Raw genomic sequence first — 22162 nt, forward strand, 5'->3', positions numbered from 1 at the left:
CTGTATATGAATACTAAGTATACATATGTATAGGGATTTGTTTTTCCCATTAACGTGAGACACATATTACACATACATAATAAATAAGCCAAACAATTTTATTGTGACATATAAAGAGGTTGCAACTTGCAAGTGCCCGGCTTTTTTTTTATCACATTTCTTTACTTTATAATAACACACTACTACTATGTTTTAACTTATTTTCGCTGCATTTCACATTATGGTATTAATTATTAAACAATAAAAGTTATGTTTTAGTTTCTGTGCACTACATGGGACATTTCAGTTTTCCTCTTGTTCTTTTTGAGTTTGAGGACGTTGGCAAGAATGGACGGGCCTCGGATGGTGGGTCCTTCAGGGAGACCGTGTTTTACATGAGGCTCATCTCTAAAAGGCTCAATTTACCTACTGCTGAGATATGCAAGTATGGACTAAATTTTGTGTTACTTGCCAATGAGGCCTTTGCACTGCACAAGCACATCATGAAGCCGTAAGCGCAAAGGGGGCTGACCTAGGAGAAGCGTATCTTCAACTATTGGCTTTCTAGGGCACGTTGTATTGTGGAGAACGCGTTTGGCATCCTCAGCAGTCGCTTCAGGATATTCCACACACCCATCAACCTACGTGTGGACAAGATAGAGTGGATTGTGTCGGCATGCTGTGCCCTGCATAATTTCATGAGGAGGAAGAACACCCAACAAGTGGCCTCTGTACGTGCTAAACAGGTCAGGGAGGATTACCTGACCTATTTCAATGGAGAGGGGGCAGTGCCCTGGCAGGATGACTCCATAAAATAAAGAACTTAACAAAAATTTAACTTACCCAAAGTTAAAAACATTAACATTTGACAAGGTGTGTGTGTGCTTTGTCTCTACTCTACTAGTGAAAAGAGTGTTTGATTTTTTTGCTTACAAAATGAAGTTTTTTTTATAATAAAAACAATATATATTGTCCATATATTATAATATATTTTAAGATACTGGGTGGCATGCATAATTGTTGGGTAGTGGTACTAAGGAGGCATATAATGGCAGGCATGCTTATAAATTGGTGGGCAGGGGTACAATGGGGCATATAATGGCTGGCATGCTTATACATTGGTGGGTAGGGATGTTGGACGGGCATATACTGGGTGTAGACAGGCAGTGCTATACTCGCTTAATCCGAATATACAGGCCGCGATCACCTCCATAGACAGACAGGCTTCAGGAGGGGATAAAGATACCAATGTAATACCTTGCTGCCCACCTATGGGTGACCCCTATATGTTATTGTTGCTCACCAAAGGGTGCCGCCTATATGCTATTGCTGCCCACCACAGGGTGCCCCCTATATGTTATTGCTGGCCACCTAAATATGGTGCACAACACTTTTAAATTTATTTATTTATTTTTTTTAAATGAAAGAAATTCAAAGAACATAGAATCTGGTGTAACTGGATTCATCAATTTATATCAAGGCAACAAGGCCTCTAAAGCAAAGATTACGCCAACAAAGTCAAATAAATCAGGCAATTCAACAGTTGCTCATGTACAGTACAGAGTGATGCCAACATGACTTGGGATCAGAAGAAGGTAGAGATTTTGAGAACTGTCTTTTTGAAAGAACACAAGAAATATATGCATTCACAATGTTCAGTAGCTTAGGCAAATGAAGTACAATAACCATCCATATGATACGAATGACCAAGTCCTATCCATCTCAAGAGCCCAAGAAAAGTTCAAGAACCATTTTTTTAAGCACTTAAAAACATTAAGAAAAAATTACAAATTATAAAAACTGGGGTTGCGGTGGAGAGTGGACTGTGCACTCAACATGGCTGTGTACAATCCACTTGAAGAGGTGTTGGGATAGGTTGGTGGTGGCGTAGGGATAGGCGGTGCGAGATAGGTCGGTGGGTGAGGTGAGATAGAGCCAATGCTGGAGGCCAGTGTAGTGGGTTGTTGTCTAGTATCTGACACTATGGCACATCGCTCGGTCAATTGGTTACCGAGCACACGTACCATAGTGTCATATACCAGACACTTGAAATGGAGTTGTTTGACTGGCTCCATTTCACACATTTCACTGGTGATATTCAAGCCAAAAATTTCTAATTTATCCAGGGGCTTCTGAAGACACTCCTCTGCATGCTTCAAAAATTGTTCTGACCTACTCGGACCAGAACTGGATTTGGCTGCCATTCTCCGCTTGGTCGTGGGGTGTGGCAAAGTTACAGTTAAGTCCATGCAATAATTTTCTTATGTGGAAGAACATGCAACAAATGGGCAACATTTACAGCAGTGCCAGATGCCACATACCACATTGATGAAATTGATCAGTGGACTTCTGTGGCTGGAGCCTCTGCACGTGCAAAAAAGGTCTGGGAGGATTACCTGATCTATTTTAATGGAGCGGTGAAAGAGCCATGGCAGGAAAACTTAATTAAAAAAAAAAAACAACAACATTTTGCAGGATGTGTTTGCACTGTGTCTACTTAGAAGTTCCAAACTCTCCGTTTCCTCCTCTTCCAACTCCTCAGGTGAGTATGGTTCCAATGAGCTCCGTGAAGTTTTCTTGGGCTCTTGCTCCAGGGTGAATAGGAGTAGGTTATAGTACCATAATGATGGTTTCTGGACTTCATCGTCCCCCACTCCAGAACATTGCGCTTCATTATATTTCTTGTGTTCCTTCAAAAAGACTGTTCTCAAATGTTGGATCTTCTTCATGACCCATAGTATGTCAGCATCAATGTTTTGGGCTCTACTATACATGAGCAATTCTTGTAGTGCCTGATTTTTCTTAACTTTGTTGGAATAATCTTTGCTTTTTATCCGGCAGAGGCACTCTTTTGCTTGATATAAATCGTATACCTAACGGTTGTGTTAAAAATAATTTATTTTAATAATGTTTTTTGTTGTCTTTTGAAAATCAAGAACATTTTTTGTATAAAAATGTATAGTATCCACTCATTAGTGGCCAGTGGTGTGGGTAATAAACATGTGTGACATGCGGCCTGTACACATTGGCGGGCAGTGGTAACTATATACATGCATGACATGCAGCCTGTACACATTGTTTGGCAGTGATGGCTATATACATGTGTGACATGTGGCCTATACACATTGGTGGGCAGTGGTGACTATATACATGCATGACATGCGGCCTGTACACATTGGTGGGCAGTGGTGACTATACACATGCGTGGCATGCAGGCTTTACACATTGGTGGGCAGTGATGTGATATACATGGGTGGCAGCACTGTACTTACACTGTACTTTTGATGGTGAGGAGCACCATGCCTGCACTTCAGCCTTCTGCATCTCCGCATATGCAGCTGAAAATAGAGGATTGGGAGTGTCCGGGGAGTGGCTGTGATGACGTTTAGCAAAAACAGGACCCGGCGGAAAGGTAAGAATTGGAAAAAATTCTTGAATTTTTGGGAAAGCATCCAGGGACCCCCCTAATGATGTCCTGACATGTGGGATCATTATGGGTACCCCTATTTTGACCTGCATAAGGTAAGTATGTTTTTTAAATAGCCGTGGCAGGTTTTTTTTCCCGACAGGGAAGAAGGGATGAAGAAGAGCACTTAGGTTTTTTTTCAACCAAAAAAAAACTAGGTGCAACAAATTTGGGGTACATGAAAATGGGTGCAAGCCTATTTTTAAGTCCCTAAGGTGCATTTTTCAAATTCTTCAAAAATGCTCCTGCCGCTACCACCCGCATTCTTTAAAACACCTGCCGCATTTTTAACTTTTTTTGACACAGATCATTTTTAATGACCATTCCCAGGGGTGCATGCTATTTTTTTAAGCCTGCACCCCTAAACCCCTATTCTGCACATTTTTTCACCTGCTAAAGGCTGGTGAAAAATGATCCCCATTTTTTTACATTGACTTTTTGCACCGGTGAAAAGTCAATGTAATAGAATACGGGGATATTGGAAATAGGCGAATATGACGTCATCCCCTGACTTTTCACCCCATATTGAATATGGCCCATTGTCGCTAGACATTGGCTCCTTTCCATGCTGCATGAACTAAGTAGTTATCGGTAAATTAAAGCAGGTGTACTAGCTGCACAGTTAATATAAACATTGTTTAATGAATATTTCTGCCTTCAGCTGTAGGTAGCAGTACAAATCTGTTAACTTTTTGCTTCATTACAAGCATTTTCTTGCTACTATTAATACACACATCCTTCAGGATATAAGACTTTTTTATTCTAGCATTTAAATCCATCTGTCCATTTGTTTTGTATAGAACTTGGCATATTTCTCACCTGCTAAATTAATTATGATTGCTCTTTTGTTAATTGTGCAACAAATGTCCATTCTATGTGCACTGTAAATTGTTTAATAGCCTTTAAAGCCTCAGATTTTTATTATCAATTGGCTGAATTCAGAAACCGTTATGTGTAATGAATGGGCTTGTACAAGAAATGAACAATGGAAAAGTATTATTTTATCGAACAACACATGGATGTATCAACAGTTAAAATTATGTGCTCACAATACTGGCAGCATAGTGTTTTTATTATAGTCATTTCAGGGCCTTAACTAGGGTGGTGCCGCACAGAGCGCAGTGTGCCCTGGGGCAGAACCAACCAATTTTTATTTGCTGGGCAGCCCTCTGCTGTCTATATCAGCAATGGTGCACCCAGCTCCTTCACTGCAGCCCTGCCGGCTGCCTGTCTCAGCTGTCTCTAACAGGTCCGCCTCTCTCAGCTCCCGCACTCGGCACACTTTCTTTATGGACAGGAAAGATGTCATGCCACACAGTAGAAATCCCCTCTTACACATTATGGTAGAAATTCACTCCCCCTTATACATTATGCCACACAGTAGAAATCTCCTCCCCCTTACACATTATGGCACACAGTAGATATCCCCCCCTTACACAGTAGAAATTCCCTCCCCTTATACATTATGCCACACAGTAGAAATCTCCTCCCCCTTACACATTATGGCACACAGTAGATATCCCCCCCTTACACAGTAGAAATTCCCTCCCCTTATACATTATGCCACACAGTAGAAATCTCCTCCCCCTTACACATTCTGGCACACAGTAGATATCCCCCCCTTACACAGTAGAAATTCCCTCCCCTTATACATTATGCCACACAGTAGAAATCTCCTCCCCCTTACACATTCTGGCACACAGTAGATATCCCCCCCTTACACAGTAGAAATTCCCTCCCCTTATACATTATGCCACACAGTAGAAATCTCCTCTCCCTTACCAGGGGCAGAACTATGGGAGACAATGGAGGGGCCTGCCGCCGAACGCCAGCATTGAAGGGGTACCTCCTCCATTGCCCACAATATATTCACCCCACTTGGGGCTGTAAATATGTACCCGGAGTGTACCGTCATGGCCGCCCAATACATGGCACCTCTTCCCGACACCTGAGAAGCTACCATAACCATATACTAGTGGAGGGCTCCATGTCAGACCATCAGATGCTGCTTCCATCTATCTATAGCCTGTCCCTGCTCATTGATGTCGCTGCTCCTCAGCAGCTTCTCATGCCAGTGTGACTCTGGTAGCAGCTCTAGCCATGGACCCAAGCATAAGAGCAGCTGCAGATCTTCCAGGAGCTGGATGTCAACAAGGATGCACCAAATGGAGCTGCGGGTAAGAAGGCATGGGGGGCGGGGGCCTGGGGCACCAGTGACTGAGTCTAGGGGCAGATCTTTGGTGAAGCAACTTCCCAGCATGTGACGCAATCAGCAGTAGACTGAGCATTCTATGATTTGTAGTTCCACCACAGTAGCAAATGGCTTTTGCCTCTATCAGGAGGACTCTAATACTAATTGCACTATACAGGTCACTATTTTATCTGTGACTAACGCATAGCTGTATATACCTGAAAAGGGGGAGGGGGATTTCCTGCAAATTTACTTTAGTAAATACGCCTAATAGAAATAAATTCGCATATTCTATATTAGTGTTTTTGTGCGGATAGATAGATAGATAGATAGATAGATAGATAGATAGATAGATAGATAGATAGATGCACCATATTTATTTTCCCTTTTTCTATATGGGGGGTCACCAAATTATAACTTGCCTCCGGGCATCTGGGATGAACTTACGCCACTGTACCCTTACACATTATGCCTCACAGTAGAAATCCCCATCCCTTACAAATTATGCCTCATTTTGAACTATTGAATATCTCATTTTTAAGTATTTGCTCAGTGCACTGCATATTAGGTAATTTATACTCCATCATTGCTGCAGAATATCTAATTTTGAACTATTTGCTCAGTGTATAGATAACTAGACCTAGTTCTTATTAGCTTTTGTGGTATTCCTTGTTTGTTTGTTTGTGTTAGGAAATGTATTGCTAGCCATATTAGTGGGAGGGTATTGGGAGTTGATTGTAATCATTGCATACACATGCCAGCAATCACTATTTAAGGTTTCAATGTTAGAATGCAGGCCTTGGCTGTTGGTGCATAATATTTAGAAGTGCATAATTTTAAAAGTGCACTTACATTTCTGTCTAAAATCGGCATTAAACACAAGGAGACCATTCTAACTTCAAACCATTCTAAAACAAGAATATTTGGACAAAGTATAATCAAGAAACGTAAGCTCACAATATCATTGCACAACCTGGACGTTCATCACTGGACTCTGTTTATTTACTATATAAACTTACACTTTACTTGCTAATATTACTTGCACAGCACTGAGGTCATGGGTTCGATTCCCACCATGGCCCTACCTGTGTGGAGTTTGTATATTCTCCCTGTGCTTGCGTGGGTTTCCTCCGGGTACTCCGGTTTCCTCCCACACTCAAAAAATATACTGGTAGGTTAATTGGCTCCGAACACAACCCTAGTGTGTATGTGTGTGAGCATGTGATAGGGAATATAGATTGTAAGCTCCACTGGGACTGATGTGAATGGCCAGATTTTCTCTGTAAAGCGCTGCGGAATATGTGTGCACTATATAAATAACTGGTAATAAATAAATAATAATAAAAAATAATATTATACTGGTTCTCTGGTTTCACAAACACCCTTCTAGCATACTGTATTTCAGTTTATTTCTTAGAAATAATGTCTTTCTATTTTAGTTCATTGCCTAGCCTGTTATCTGTCTTCTAATACAGTTTACTTTAATATTCCATTTATTCCTCATTAAATCTCAACTTTTCCTCTGCTCAGTAATAAAATTTGGTAATTGTACATGCACCTTTTCCTCCACTGTACTTTTACTTTATTCTTTGCAAATCTCCTGTACTTATCTCACATTCATACTTTATTCCTACATCTAGTTTTCCTCCCATATTCAACTCTTCCACACCATTATCATGTGTTCTTCCACTTCCCCCTCCATTCAGTGTCTATATAATCCTCTGCTCTGCCCCCTCCTTCCACCTTTATCATTTCCCCCTTGTCTCCTCCACCTCCTCTTTCCTTTATCTCCCCTCCTCCTGTCCCATTACTCCACTTTCATTCTCTTCTAGCCCTCCTGGGTCCTACTACCCCACTGCTAATCCCTCCTCCAAACCTTCTTTCCATGTCACTTCACCCCACCTCCATCCACATGGTACTAAACTCCCTCCCTGCCAACCACCTACCAGTTCCGTTCACAGCACTGGTCTCCACACAATCTCTACACTACATTCATCTCGGTCACCCAAATTAAACTCTGGTTACAGCAACCCTGATAATCTCATTTATATCTATCCCACAAACACTGTCCATCTATCTTGTGCACTCTGGAATGCCAGATCAGTCTATAATAAACTCGTTTTCACCCATGACCTTTTCATCTCCAAAAACTTGCATCTCTTAGCCATTACTGACACCTGGATTTCACCCTCTGACACCACTTACCCTGCTGCTCTCTCCTGGGGGCCTCACCTTCTCTTACACCCCTTAGCCCAGGTGTTGCCATGGTGATGGTGTGGGGGTCCTTCTATCCCCTCGTTACTCCTACCAACTCCTACCCTCTGAACTATCCCTTGCTTTCTCTACATTTGAGGTTCATGCTACTGTATATGCCTCTTCCAGCCAGTACATCTGAGAGTAGCTGTCATTTACCGTCCCCTTGGCCCTCCTTCCAAATTCCTTGACAACATTGCTTCCTGGCTCTCTCACTTTCTCCCCTCTGACCTTCCCTCTATTATCCTAGGTCACTTCAATATTCTCATTGATATCCCCACAGAAAGCTCTGCCTCCAAACTCCTTACCATCATGTCTTCATTTGGTCTCCCCCAATGGACCCCCTCACCCTCCCATGTGAGTGGGCATTCACTTGACCTGGTCTTCACTCACTGTTGTGATATTTTTGATTACTCCAATTCCCCATTCCCCCTCTCTGACCATCACCTCTTTTAACCTATCCCTCTCTCCTTCCCTTCCTCTACCTCCTAAGGCCACCATCACTAAGTGTAACATTGAGGTTATTGACACCGTTTCTTTTTCCTCCCAGCTTGACTCACTTCTCTCCCCTATCCAGTCTCTTTCCTGCCCTGAACAATCCAATTCCCTATACAATGCCTCCCTTACTTCTGTTCTGGACGCTGTTGCTCTGTTGCTCCGGCGATCACCCACGCAGATCCACGCCAACCCTGGCATTCCAAATGTACCAGATACCTGCAAAAGTGTTCACGAACCGCTGAGTGACATTTAAGATTACGCTCTAAGGCAGCTTTTTTTCCATTTCAAATTTATGCTCTCATCCTACAGTGCTGCCCTTTCCCTCTCTAAACAGTCATATTTCAAGAACCATCTCCTCTCAGTCCTCAAATCCACAGCATCTCTTCACCAACTGTAACTCTCTCCTCCACCCATCCACTTCCTCGTCTCCCCTTCTTGCTCTCTGCTATTGACTTTGCTACCTAATTTACATCTAAAATTGACTCCATACGTCAGGATATCATATCCCACCAGTCCCCCAGCTCTCCACCTCCTCCTTTCCCGGATCACCCCTCCCCATCAATTTTACAGACTCTGACATCCTTCTCCTCTGTATCTGGAGAGGAAGTCATGTCCCTCATCCGGTCTTCCGCCCCTTCCACCTCCCCCCTTGACCCTATCCCTTCACGTGTCCTCCGCTACCTCTCTCCTGCCTGCTCCCATCTTGCCCACCTCTTTAATCTCTTCCTATCATCAGGCACTGTCCCTTCTGCATTCAAACATGCCCTTGTCTCCTCCATTCTTAAAAACCCTTGTTCCTAACACTCTCTCCAACTACTGTCCCATCACTCTCCTCCCTTTTGCCTCCAAGCTCCTTGAGCATATTGCTTACAACCACCTTACCACCTTTCTTTCCTCCCACTCTCTCCTTGACCCTTTTCAGTCTGGCTTCCATTCTCTCCACTCCACTGAAGCTGCCCTCATTAAAGTTAGCAACGACCTCCTTGTTGATAATCCAAGGGTCACTACTTTAGGCTCATTCTCCTTGACCTCTCTGCTACTTTTGACACTGTGGACCACCCTCTCCTTCTGCAAATCCTTCACTCCCTTGGTCTACATGACACTGCCCTCTCCTGGCTATCCTCCTACCTTTCCGACCAATCCTTCTCTGTCTCCTCTCATGACTCCACAGCCTCTTACAGTAGTTAATCCCCAAGGTCCTGTTCTTGGACCTCACCTATTCTCACTCTAAACATCCTCACTAGGTGAACTCATCAGCTCTTTTGACCTCCAATATCATCTCTATGCTGATGATACTGAGATCTACCTTTCCTCCCCTGATCTCTCTCCCTGTTGTCCTCACTCATATCTACAACTGTCTCTCTGCTATCTCTTCCTGGATGTCCCAGCGATTTCTTAAACTTAATATGTCCAAGACTGCTAAAACCAATTTGCAATCATATTACAAACAAAAAGGAGCACAAATCATTTTAAGAAACTTTACTATATCCATTTGGACATTCAATTAAATAAAATCAAAATTTTCCAGAAGCAACTCTTGAAGTTATACATATACATGGATATACACACAACGTACGCATATACACATGCACATTTACATACATATACACTCACAGAAATGGACAGAATCTGCCCTAAGAGAATAATAGGTTGTCTGGCATACAACAGAGAAGAACTTTTAATTAATAAATAGTTGTTATAAAGATATATAAATATAAATCAATCAGGCTCTTTGGATCTAGTGAGTTGCCCGACGACTGTATTCAGCGGTAAGAACTTTGGATTTTTATTACAGCCGGACTGGATGTATCCACGCTCAGTCAAGGGTTTTAAATTACTCATTAAAGAGACCTTATGAATGGGGAGGTAGCAGTGATTTCACCTCATCACCTATTAATATCCCACAAGAATCATTACTAAAAGGCTGGATAAAGCATAAACATAACATTTGGATTGAAACACCCAAGACTTTTGCTATCTAAGGAACTATTTCCTGGTATATTTATTATTTGTGGATATTTCAGAGATCTTATTCTGGATTGCATTAAGCCGGAGGGGAGAGTAATAAATTTTTATGTATAATTTATTATATCTTTCTAATCCGTTCATATACTGTTTTTAATATATGCTGTGTGTTGTATTTTTTTGATTTTATTTAATTGAATGTCCAAATGGATATAATAAAGTTTCTTAAAATGATTTTCGCTCCTTTTTGTTTGTAATATGATTGCAGATTGGTTTTAGCATCTTCTCTGAGAGTGTTACAGATACACTCAAGTAGGAGCAGCAATTTAAATAACAGTGTAACTAATTAATTACAAGCGAATTTAGTTTTTAAAAAACTATTTCTGTATATTTATTGCGCCTGATAATTATTGTGTTGGTATGTCCAAGACTGAGCTGATAATTTTCCCACTCCCAACATAACCGCACTTCCCACCATTTCTGTATCAATTGATGGCACAACTGTATCCTCTAGCCCCAAAGTATGCTATCTTGGAGTTATCCTGGACTCCTCCCTCTCATTCAAACCACATATCCAGAATCTCTCGCAATCCTGTCATTTCTGTCTTAAACATATTTCCAGGATCAGAACCTGGAAATGCTACCAGGATGCTACTAAAGTCCTCATACACTCTCTGGTCATCTCCAGATTGGACTACTGTAACCTCCAGTCCTCATACACTCTCTGGTCATCTCCAGATTGGACTACTGTAACCTCCTCCTATCTGTGCTCCCCAACTCCTATCTTTCCCCTCTCCAGTCATTCCTCAATGCTGCTGCTCGGCTCATCTTCCTCTCTAAAAGCTCTACATCTCCCTCCCCTCTCCTACAAGCTCTCCACTGGCTCTCCTTCCCTTTCAGAACCCAATTCAAGGTTCTCACACTCACTTACAAAGCCCTCACCCATTCATCTCCCATTTACATCTTGGACCTCATCTCCCTTCACTCTCCTGTCCACCCTCTTTGTTCAACAAATGCACGCCGCCTCTCATGGCAATTGATTACTTTCTCCCACTCCCGCCTCCAAGATTTTGCCCACGCTGCCCCCCACCTTTGGAACTCTCTCTCTTCCCATCAGACTCTCCAACTCTCTACAATCCTTCAAATGGGCTCTCAAGACCCACTACTTCATCAATGTCTTTCAGCTCTCATCTTAACTTGCTGCTACATGCTCCTTCTTCCCTGCCTACCCCTTCTGTGTCACACCTGTTTGTCTGCCCCTCCCCTTTAGAATGTAAGCTCTTACGAGCAGGGCCCTCTACCCTCTTGTGCTTCTCCTTACTCTGCTTTCATCTGCTCCTTACTCCCCACTAGGGCACCTAACACTTGGTTACTTATCTGGGTGTTATGGTCACAAATATAGCAATGTATATTATCCATGCCCCTGTCCTGTATTGTATTGTACTGTAAGTCACTGGACAACCTATTTGTTTATGTACTTTGTAAGGCGCTGCGTAACACTTGTGGCGCCATATAAATAAATGATAATAATTATAATAAGCCACACAGTAGAATCCCCCCCCCCACACACACACACATTATGCCACACAGTAGAAACCCCCCTTACTTATTATGTCACACAGTAGAAATCCCCCCTTACACATTATGCCACACAGTAGAAATGCCCCCCTTATACATTAGGCCACACAGTAAAAATCTCCCCCTTACACATTGTCACACAGTAGAAATCCACCCTTTACACAGTATGCCACACAGTTGAAATCCCCCCCTTACACATTATGTCACAAGGTAGAAATATCTCCTTACACATTGGGCGGAATTCAATTGTTTTTGCGGCCCGCATCTCCCGTCTAAAGTGACAGGAGTTCGCGGGCCGCTATGCAATTGTTCCAGATTTTCGTGCTGATCGCGCCCAAAGTGATCGGGTTTAGCCACGTAAAGCAGCTAAACCCGACCAAAGTGCTGGACCCAAACGCGAAAAGTGATGTTTGGGCGCCCAAACATGTCACTTTTCGCACATTTCAGCTCTCACCCCCCAGGGGCTGAAATGTAGCGCTGGCAGCTGATCGTGCCTGACAGGAGGAAGAATTGAATAGCTCCGTTGGGCGTGATGGGGGCAGGAATTAATTGAATTCCGCCCATTATGTCACACAGTAGAAATCCCCTGTTACACATTATGCCACACAGTAGAAATCCCCCCTTAAACATTGTGCCACACAGCAGAAATCCCCCCTTACACATTATGCCTCACAGTAAAAATCTACCCCTTACACAGAGATCCCCCCTTACACATTATGCCACACAGTAGAAATCCACCCTTTACACATTATGCCACACAGTAGAAATCCACCCCTTACACATTATGCCACACAGTAGAAATCCACCCCTTACACATTATGTCACACAGTAGAAATCTTCCCGACCCCAGTTAAGGCCCTGAGTATCATTTCTTATTGCAAACCTCCCATCCGTCTCCTCCTAGCCAGGACTTTCTCCAATATACAGTCCACACTCACATGGCAAATAATACTCTATGACCAGGCACAGAGACTGATGACTGGTAGTGTCTGGAGTGGAGTGAGGAGGGAATCTACATGACGCCTTGTGTATGGGCTGACAGTGTCACACTGTCTGTCACTGGAGTACTGGTCTGTCACGGGAATACTGCTTGCACACCCTAAAAAATAGTCTTCTCACTCTTGCCACTGTGGGTCCGGAGTGTGGGGCTAGTGTCTGACAAACATACACAGTGACAAAGATGCCTGCAGTCTGTTACACCCTCTCTGCCACCCCATCTACCTACAACTCTCTCTAATGGTGTCTGTTCCACACCATCTCCATACACTCTCCTTTGTGAAATGGTGCTTAATCACGATGGCCGGACTATTACATGCAATCCAAAATGCGCACTATCTGAGATTACTGGGAAAATCACATTTTGCTTGGTTTTGGATCTGAATCCCAAGTTGAGGTGTGTCCGGGTTTTCCCGTAAAACAGAACTACTCATCTCTACCTGAGATAGGCAGCCATTAGCTAGTGGTAGCAGAGCTTTCCAGCCACCCTTGCTAGCACTTTTGTATAGTGTTGTAAACAAATATCCTATCAGGTTTTATAAGGCTCTGCCTATGGGGCACTCTTTCACTCTATTTTACAGGAGAAATATCCTTCCAGTCCCTCCCTGTCCGCCCCCACTGCCACTTGCGCAACCCAGAAGCTGAGCATGTACAATACTGGGTTTGAACTCTAAAGCAAAGTGATAGCATAAGCTATAACTCTGCTTCCAGCTCCTTGTTGAGATGTGAGCGCACTAAATTTGTGCAATTTTATACATCCCAAGCAAATTTAAAATGCGGCATATAATAAATAGGCCCCTATGAGTGTTACTCTGCAGTGAAAGCCACTGAGAACAGCATAGTGATAAATTAATTTCTATGCTGGGCCACATATGTTATCCACACAGGCAAAGACACCGTATATGTAACATATAGATGATACTTCAAAGTACTGTCTACATTATTTTCTCTGGGTAATCTTCAAGCTGCAATAGGAAAGAAAATGTTTTTGTGAACAAGCCCCATATTTTTAACAGGTCATTTTTGTTGAAGGTGGAGTACGTTACTGCACATACTCCATATTACTCCTCCAGGGAGACCTCATTCCCTATAGTCTCAGGGCATCCGCTGTTGTGTACAGGAACTGTACTAAACTGTACACACATATTTCCAACTATTTTAAAATAAATTAATATAATTAATGAATATTTTGAAGAATTTGCGTTCATGGATTGTTAATTTGTCATGTAATAATACAGTATGAATCCTCTACATGTCTATATACTGTACACGTACATGATTGTATGTTTTATTCTATTCTCTAAATTAGCCTGGTTCTATATAACTGGACTACAGACATGACTATAAGCCAGTGGTTCCCAAACTTTTTAAAATCATGGCGCCCTAGACTACCAACATTGTTTTCACGGCACCCCTAAGCCAAAGGTTTGTTATTGAGAAATTCAGAAAAAAATGTAGTACAGTAGTAAAGTGAAGTAAATTGTGCTTATCTGTCATCCTTAGGTTCAGTTATGTGGTGGTGGACTGGACTGTGCTTCTTTTTGTACATATATTTACATTACATTGACCATAAACAATTTACATTAAATTGACCATAAACAACATGAGGCACCCCTGCAAATGTCCTGAGGCACCACAGGGAGCCATGGCGCACAATTTGGGAACCACTGCTATAAGCTCATTAATATAACCTAGCATGTGCTACAAGTGGTACAGTATGCTGGTCATTTACTAAGCACAATGCAAAGTGCATTGTACTGATACCTTTGTATGACAATGAAACTTCAATGTGCACAACTACTCTCTGGTATAGTGAGAAGTCTCTGTAACAAAGAAGTGCTCCTAGATGTGCAGAGTGGCGGAAATATGCACCATGGTTAAGTCCAACCTACCACTAGTACCCTGACAACCATTTGCAACCTGTTCATGCCTTCGAGTTTGGAATCACCCCCAAAAAAACTGCTGACCTCACCAATGTATATATGTATGTATATGTATGCACTATACACTCTATAAATGTATGTTTAAAACAGGCAAGACATATTAGACCATTACAGGATTTATATTTAAGTACATAAAATATTTATGCACAGAATATGACTATTAACTAAATAATACCTATTATTTTAGCATGTACTATTCAAATTACCACCCAGTACGGGCAGTTCAGATGATGAAAGTGGGCAAGCTGCAGCTTCACCTGGGCATGTTTAGTCAAGCTATGGAAACACTTAAGAAGGTCAGTATAATGTTCTATTCCTATTTGATTGTTCTTGCCGACTGTTTGTATATATTATATTATGTTTGTTTACATTTTTTGGGGGGAGAATATAATACATACTTCCTAGATGCCTCTTCAAGTGACACATTTCAGTATAAGTGTGGGGCTAGAAACTGAATCGTAAGCTGGGTACACATGGTACGATGTGTACCCAGCGATGCGATCCTCGGCCCGGCGGCGGACGTATCGGGCAGTCCCCACACATGGAGCTATCTCTGGTGCCCGACCGTAAAATATGCCGGCCCCCCTCCCGCATAGCCATCATAGAATTGTGCATCGCTTCTGCAGACCCCACGGGAGCGTGCAGCAGACGATATCATGCCCACACACGGAACGATATAACTGCGATATTGTTCCAAACCGTTGGATCGTCCGCTATATCGCTCCGTGTGTGGGTGCTTTTAGGGTTGTATGGAGCCCAGAGTTGTCTTGATAGTAAAACTAAAACATAAAAGTATTTATTCGCTTGCTCAGTCTATGCACTTAACTGCCAATCACTGTATCTATTGTGATGAGACATAACCGCAGACATTTCTGTGGGAGCAAGAGAAACTGTCACATGACCTACTCCCATCCAACCACCTCCCACCATCATTCCAAATGCCCTTCTGTCAGTCTAAAGTGCGTCACAGCCATATTCATTTCATACAGCGATTGGTTGTTTAATGCTGGCAAATAGTACAACCAGTTTAAAAATAGAGTTGAATATATATAATTATATATATATTTATATTTATATATTATTTTTGTATTATTGTGATACATGGTCCTACCATGATAACTCCCAACAAAATAAATAACTGAATAGTTTAATTATGTAAGTTAAATATCTAAAAGCTGTTATCTAAAAAGATTATTTTTTTCTGCAAATGTTTTATTAGATCTAGCTTATTTTAATTACCAACATCATAAATAAATTTAAAAAACAAAAGCCCACTGCCTAGAAAACTATATACTGTTCAACTAATGGAAAGCATGTAAGGAACCACAAAAAAGTCACAACAGTTTTGCATTAAAATTATGCCAGTCACTTACTTATTCAATACTTTTTGACATGGCTAATTTATTAATAGTAAAATGCCAAACAGTGCTCTTTATGAAGATAACGCTGAGTAGCTGCAAGTCACTGTTTTCACATATAATTGCATATAGAATACAAAAGAATTTTGCCCTTCAGCACTTTCTGAATTATTCCTTTGCAGGATCAGCATCCTTTAAATGTCCCAGATACCATTATTATCATATCTCTGTTGACTTTCATACTGTAACTTGTAGCAATTGTAATATAAAAACAAGAGCAAGAAGTTGTTCATTTGCTAAAACATAAATGTCTGCTTAATTAAATGGTAAAAAATAAATAAATAAATGGTAAATGGAAAAGAACCAGTATACAGATTACTAGGTTAAATTATTAATGTGAATTAACGTCTTTCTCCCAATACATGGAAAGGTAAACTGTAGGAACCATTCACCATATTTCTGCACTGAAATCTTTCCCATGCAAAGTATAGGGAAGACTACTTAAAAAAAGTCATGAGCCTCTAATTGCTATCACTATCTCATATTGCTGATAGCAGTGGTAGGTCCCAGAAAAAAAAGGCTTTATTTATATAAAAAATATTTTTTTAAACCATATTAAAACTTGATCATCTATATATATATATATATATATATATATATATATATATATATATATATATATATATATTATATATATTTATATAATATATATATATATATATATATATATAATATAATATACAGTACCGTACATATGTTTTAGGCAAGTGTCAAAAAAATGCTGCAAAGTACGAATGCTTTCAATAATAGAAGCGTTAATAGTTCATTTTTATCAATCAACTAATTAATTACACTTGCATAAAGTCAGGGATTTTGTAGGGTTATAGGCAGGTGTATGATTAACCAATCATACCAAACAGTTGATAATGATCATCATGTTGATATGTAGATAGAAACACAGTCATTAACTGAAACAGAAACAGCTGTGTAGGAGGCCTAAAACTGGGTGAGGAACGGCCAAACGCTGCTTCAAAGGCGAGGTTGTGAAAGACAGTTTCATGTCACAGGTCATGCACCATGGCAAGACTGAGCACATCAACAAGACACAAGGTAGTTATACTGCATCAGCAAGGTCTCTCCCAAGTAAATATTTCAAAGCAGACTGAGGTTTCAAGATGTGCTGTTCAAGCTCTTTTGAAGAAGCACAAAGAAACGGGCAACGTTAAAGACCGGAGACGCAGTGGTCGGTCAATGAAACTTAGTGCATCAGATGAAAGACACATCATGCTTACTTCCCTTCAAGATCGGAAGATGTCCAACAGTGCCATCAGCTTAGAACTGGCAGAAACCAGTGGGACCCAATTTATTTTTCATCTGTGTTTTTGACAATTTTGAAATTAATATCGTACAGTATTACATCTGGAGACATAATTGAAAGTTGAAAAATATCAAAGCTGCTACTTGCGTCAATTCTCATTTTACAATGACAGGTTTCTGCTTATTTTGGGACATCTCACTCTATTACATAAGGTGATTTATAAAAGGCCAAAACTGAGCTCATCATAATCCTTCTTCTCGATGTCACTACTGCATTCAAGTTTCCTTTACCATTGACAACATCACGGTTTCTCTAGTCCCCTGTATTCATTGCCTTGGTGCCTTCTTTGACTCTGTTCTCAACTCCACACTACCAGTCCCTTGCACGCTCTTGTCACCTCCTTCTTCGAAACATTGCCAGAATATTCCCTTTTGTCACTCACAATGTGCCAAAACTGTTATCCATTCTTTCATTATCTTCTATCTTGACTACTGCAATGTCCTCCTATCTGGTCTTCCCCGGTCCCACTAACATATTCACTTCAATCAGTCACCACAGTGAGAATGATACTCCTCTCTTGCCATTTTTCATCCACAGTGATACTCTGCAAATCCCTACACTGGCTCCCCATAATCTCCAGAATCCAATTCAACTACATACCATCACCTCCAAATCCATTACCAGAGCTTCCCCCTCATACACTTCTGGCTTTGCTTCAAGATACTCTCCATCAAAACCTCCTAGATATCCCTCTGACCTTTTCTTCGTCTCATCACTAATTTCCACTGCCCACTCCTGCCTTGAAGACTGCCCGTGCTGTCCCCCTATAATGGAATTGCCTATGTTGCCTGATCACATTCTCCCCCAGTTTCAATCTTTTAAGCACTGTCAGAAAACCTACCCATCCTAGCTCTATCTTATGCTACTCTGTTTGGGCACTACTATATAGAAGAGATGCTCCTTCTTCATACCCCTGTACCTGGTCTGATGTGCCCAGCCAATGCGGTCTTACAAGACACCCAAGCAATCATAAAATGGGCAGGAAAATAGGGGAGTATCTGCACACTCAATTGTTTGTAAATGAAACCCCAAATAAAGTCAAGTGAATCATATATCTGGATATGGGGGTGCAGCCCTAGTCAACCAAAATTGATCATAGATTTTGAAAAGAAAGAAAAGGGGTCCAGCCTTGACAAAGCTTTTGTTGACAGTGAAACGTGCGTTGGCGTGGTAGCGGGTCCACGATGCTTTACATTTAGATTAATTGCAATCTGTATTGATAAACTGTGTGTGCATATTATGCAATGGCTCTAACTGACTAAGATTACCATAGAGCTGGGAAAAATACAATTAACCAATTCCTCAATAGCTACTGGTGTATCTTTTAGCAGTCAGAACCGTCTGAATCACAGCATGAAGTACAGCACCAATCATAATATTAAACAATGTTAATAGATTTATGATACACTCAGAGGCTCGCAAATATACCATCAGTTTTACATACTGACAGAGGCATTACTGAACTGTAACCAATTATGTATATTTATGACAGTTCCAACATTAAACATTTTCATATTGAATGAGATATTATTATTGTCAACTTAATCATGACTATTCTTATCAGTTTGCAATTCTCATGCAACACAATTAGGATCTTATGAATCTTTGAACCGCAGCAATATTAGCTATAAAAGCCAATCTCGCCAGCAGTTAACAACCAGATGAAACTGTTATTTTGTCAATTACCAATGTCATATTGCAACATTATTTGCAAATATTAAGACTTATGATTGTTTGTTTTTATATCAATAGTTACAGTATTGCAATCAGCACATATATAAGTGCTAGATAGCATATATAATTTTGCGATCAAAAATTTTGACATTATGTCATATATGCTGTGAATTCAGTTGATCTCAATAAGAAACACTCTCTGTTGACATTAATTGAGGATTTTTCCCTCTAGAATAATTGGATTGATTGTCTCTGAGATCTAAGGTGTAAGATTAGTCATACAATTTTGATTTTCTTGCACAATTATGCACTGATAAAGATTTTAGGGAGTCATTTTGCTTCACAAAAATTGTTCCAGGGTACAAACAGGAAGGTTAAGTCAATTATAGACTTGTATCACATAATTTAATAATCAGTTAACATCCTGGTCCAGTTGAAGCAATACAACTTTACTCTCAGTATATCCTACTATAATAGATTATCTCAATAAGATTGATCAGCATCAGTGGACCATGCTTTTTAATTATGTGTAGTTCACATTATTATAATTATTTCTTCTTTTTTCTATGTTTGTACTAACACGTGTATTGTCAGTTAAGTCTCACCTAGATATATTTCACTGTTTTATCCCTCTTGTTTTGGGATATTTTTATACAATATATATTAAAAGTAAAATTTTATTTGAACTTATTCTCTTTGTGAGCCTTACAGTACAACCCCTTTTCTTTAATTTCAAATTCTAAGACACCCAGGCAACACGACACCCTCCTGGTGTTGCTTACTAGGCTTACCAAACTTACTGAAAAGTTTGGTGGTGTCTTATCAATAAGTGATAATGATGATTTTAGTGGTTTCAAACTGACTAAATGTGGGGAAATGTTGGTATAAAAACAATAAATAAATAGAAAGTGAAACCCCCTGGGTAGAATGTTATCCTTGCATACTGCCACACCAATTAATTATCATGTTGGCAAACTAACCAATTTGCAAACAGCTAAAATCCAATATGGCAAATGTGCTAAAATCTGCTCACAATGAACATAACACTTATTTGGTCTCAAAATATTCAAATGTCTTGAATTCCTCTTAACATGTCTCACAAAAAAGGTAAATAGCTAACATGAGCTCTCATTAATAGAGTATAAAAGCACCAGTGTCTCATTTAGTTCACAATTCCATTTTCCTGTAACAGACCCTGTGCCCCACACTCCACTGCATGTTCTCATTATGCAGAAAAATGCGCAAAGTCATTTGCTGTGTGAGTCACATCAGAACTCATTAATTTTAATCAGCCTGGGATGAAATACAAAGTACCAAAAGAGCTGTGTTCTTTTCTATACCATATGTGTATAGTGCAGTTACAGCAAATAGTTTTTTTGTCATCGTGATCCAGCATTGTAGTAATCAATCTGCATACTTTTATGTGCTGTTGTGATGTTAGCCAGCCAAATTCATTTCAGTATGGCTAAAGAAGAATATCCCTTTTTTATTTTTGCTTCAAAATTGTATGCACAAAGGATAGTTTATTTCAGTATATTTACATTCTTTTTAATCTTGATGAATGAGATGTGGATGGCATCAGGGCTCTATGACAATGGGAAAATATTGTACCATGTTATGCATATTCGGGTTTCCTAGGTCACATACTAGAACTTCTGAGACTTCTGTGTGGTCTCACTGAGGCTTCAGATAACCACAATATATGAAAGGAAGAGAATTTGATGAAAAACATAAAAAGGATGGAAAGGATGAAACACACTTTTTCTTTTTAGAGAAAATAAAACAAAAACAATATTGTAACTCACTGATTCAGTTATGTGACGCAAACAAGTTCTCTAAGTAAGTATAGAATTATATGGAAATTTTTATTCAAGGTTGTTAAACAAAATCATCTGTACATTTACATACAGTCAATAAAACATTTTAATCTGTCAGAAAAAAATAGGTTCAGCCTAACATCCTTTTAACAACACCATTCTACATGTAGCAGGCAGAAAAAATGTAGACACTAGAGAGTTAATGCAGCTTTGGGCTTCTGTGCAGTTTTTAGGGGGATAATTGCTGAACATGTGCACATAAATGACTTAAGGCCCCCAATATGAAAAACATAATTGAACAATTTGAAGATTTATTGCCCGATTTTAGGATTTCCCAATCTAGCAATCTACATTACAGATCTTTTTCAGTGTTTTGCAGATCGATTACAGCAAACACAGATTTCCCAATCTTGAAAGGCCCATCATTTTACTAGTAACAGTCTGCAAATCTGCTGATCATGTCCATACACTAGCAATTTACAATCCATCTGTGAAATCCAACATGTTGGACAATCTGATTTAACAATTTCAATCACTTTTTGGTTGCAATCTGAGATCTGTGAAGCCCATACATTGCAGATTTTTATACATAATCGATTGTAAATCGCAGATTGCTGATGTATGGGGGCCTTAAGTCAGGAGGTGTATCACTTGCAGATGCTCAACTTCTGGTGCAAAATACACACTAATGATGATGATGATGATTAGCAGTTGTTAGATCTCCAACCCCACACCGATACTATAACTATTGTCACTGTGTCTGCTGTGGCCTATTCACTTTATTGATATTCGCAATTGGTCCTCAACATGAAGGTAGGTTCACATTTGCTCTTTTAAAGAAGACAATGGATGTTTGTATTTAATTAGTACTTTCATTTTGTATTGGAGTCTGGTTTGTGTTTTACATTAACAAAAAATATTTATTACCAACACTATCCAGACATACTGTAGGTAGGCTATATTATGTATGAATTGGTAAGGTCATTGTAGCATTTGCTACTAACACTGTCACAAGCCGTATTTACTAACATATACCTGGCACATATATACTACCCTCTCAGACCTG

At 40.2% G+C, this 22162-nt stretch overlaps 2 protein-coding genes across 2 annotated transcripts in view; one reads left to right on the top strand and one right to left on the bottom strand.

The window, feature by feature from the left end:
- Positions 1–22162, top strand: part of SMYD3 (SET and MYND domain containing 3) — a 1005705-nt gene that overhangs the window by 979610 nt on the left and 3933 nt on the right. Inside the window, exon 11 of the mRNA XM_088474473.1 lies at positions 15057–15165. Within this exon, the coding sequence (XP_088330599.1) occupies positions 15057–15165 (109 nt within the window). The remainder of the gene's footprint in view (positions 1–15056; positions 15166–22162) is intronic.
- On the bottom strand, positions 1764–7902 carry LOC148521871 (uncharacterized). Its single transcript, XM_088474448.1, has 4 exons — positions 7869–7902; positions 6489–6544; positions 2477–2852; positions 1764–2239 (listed from the first exon to the last, which is right to left on the bottom strand). The coding sequence occupies exons 1-4, from the start codon at positions 7900–7902 to the stop codon at positions 1764–1766; spliced, it is 942 nt and encodes a 313-aa protein (XP_088330574.1).

Source organism: Taudactylus pleione, unplaced genomic scaffold (genome assembly GCF_031769625.1).
Source record: "Taudactylus pleione unplaced genomic scaffold, aTauple2 ptg000154l, whole genome shotgun sequence".
Taxonomy (NCBI): Eukaryota; Metazoa; Chordata; class Amphibia; order Anura; family Myobatrachidae; genus Taudactylus; species Taudactylus pleione.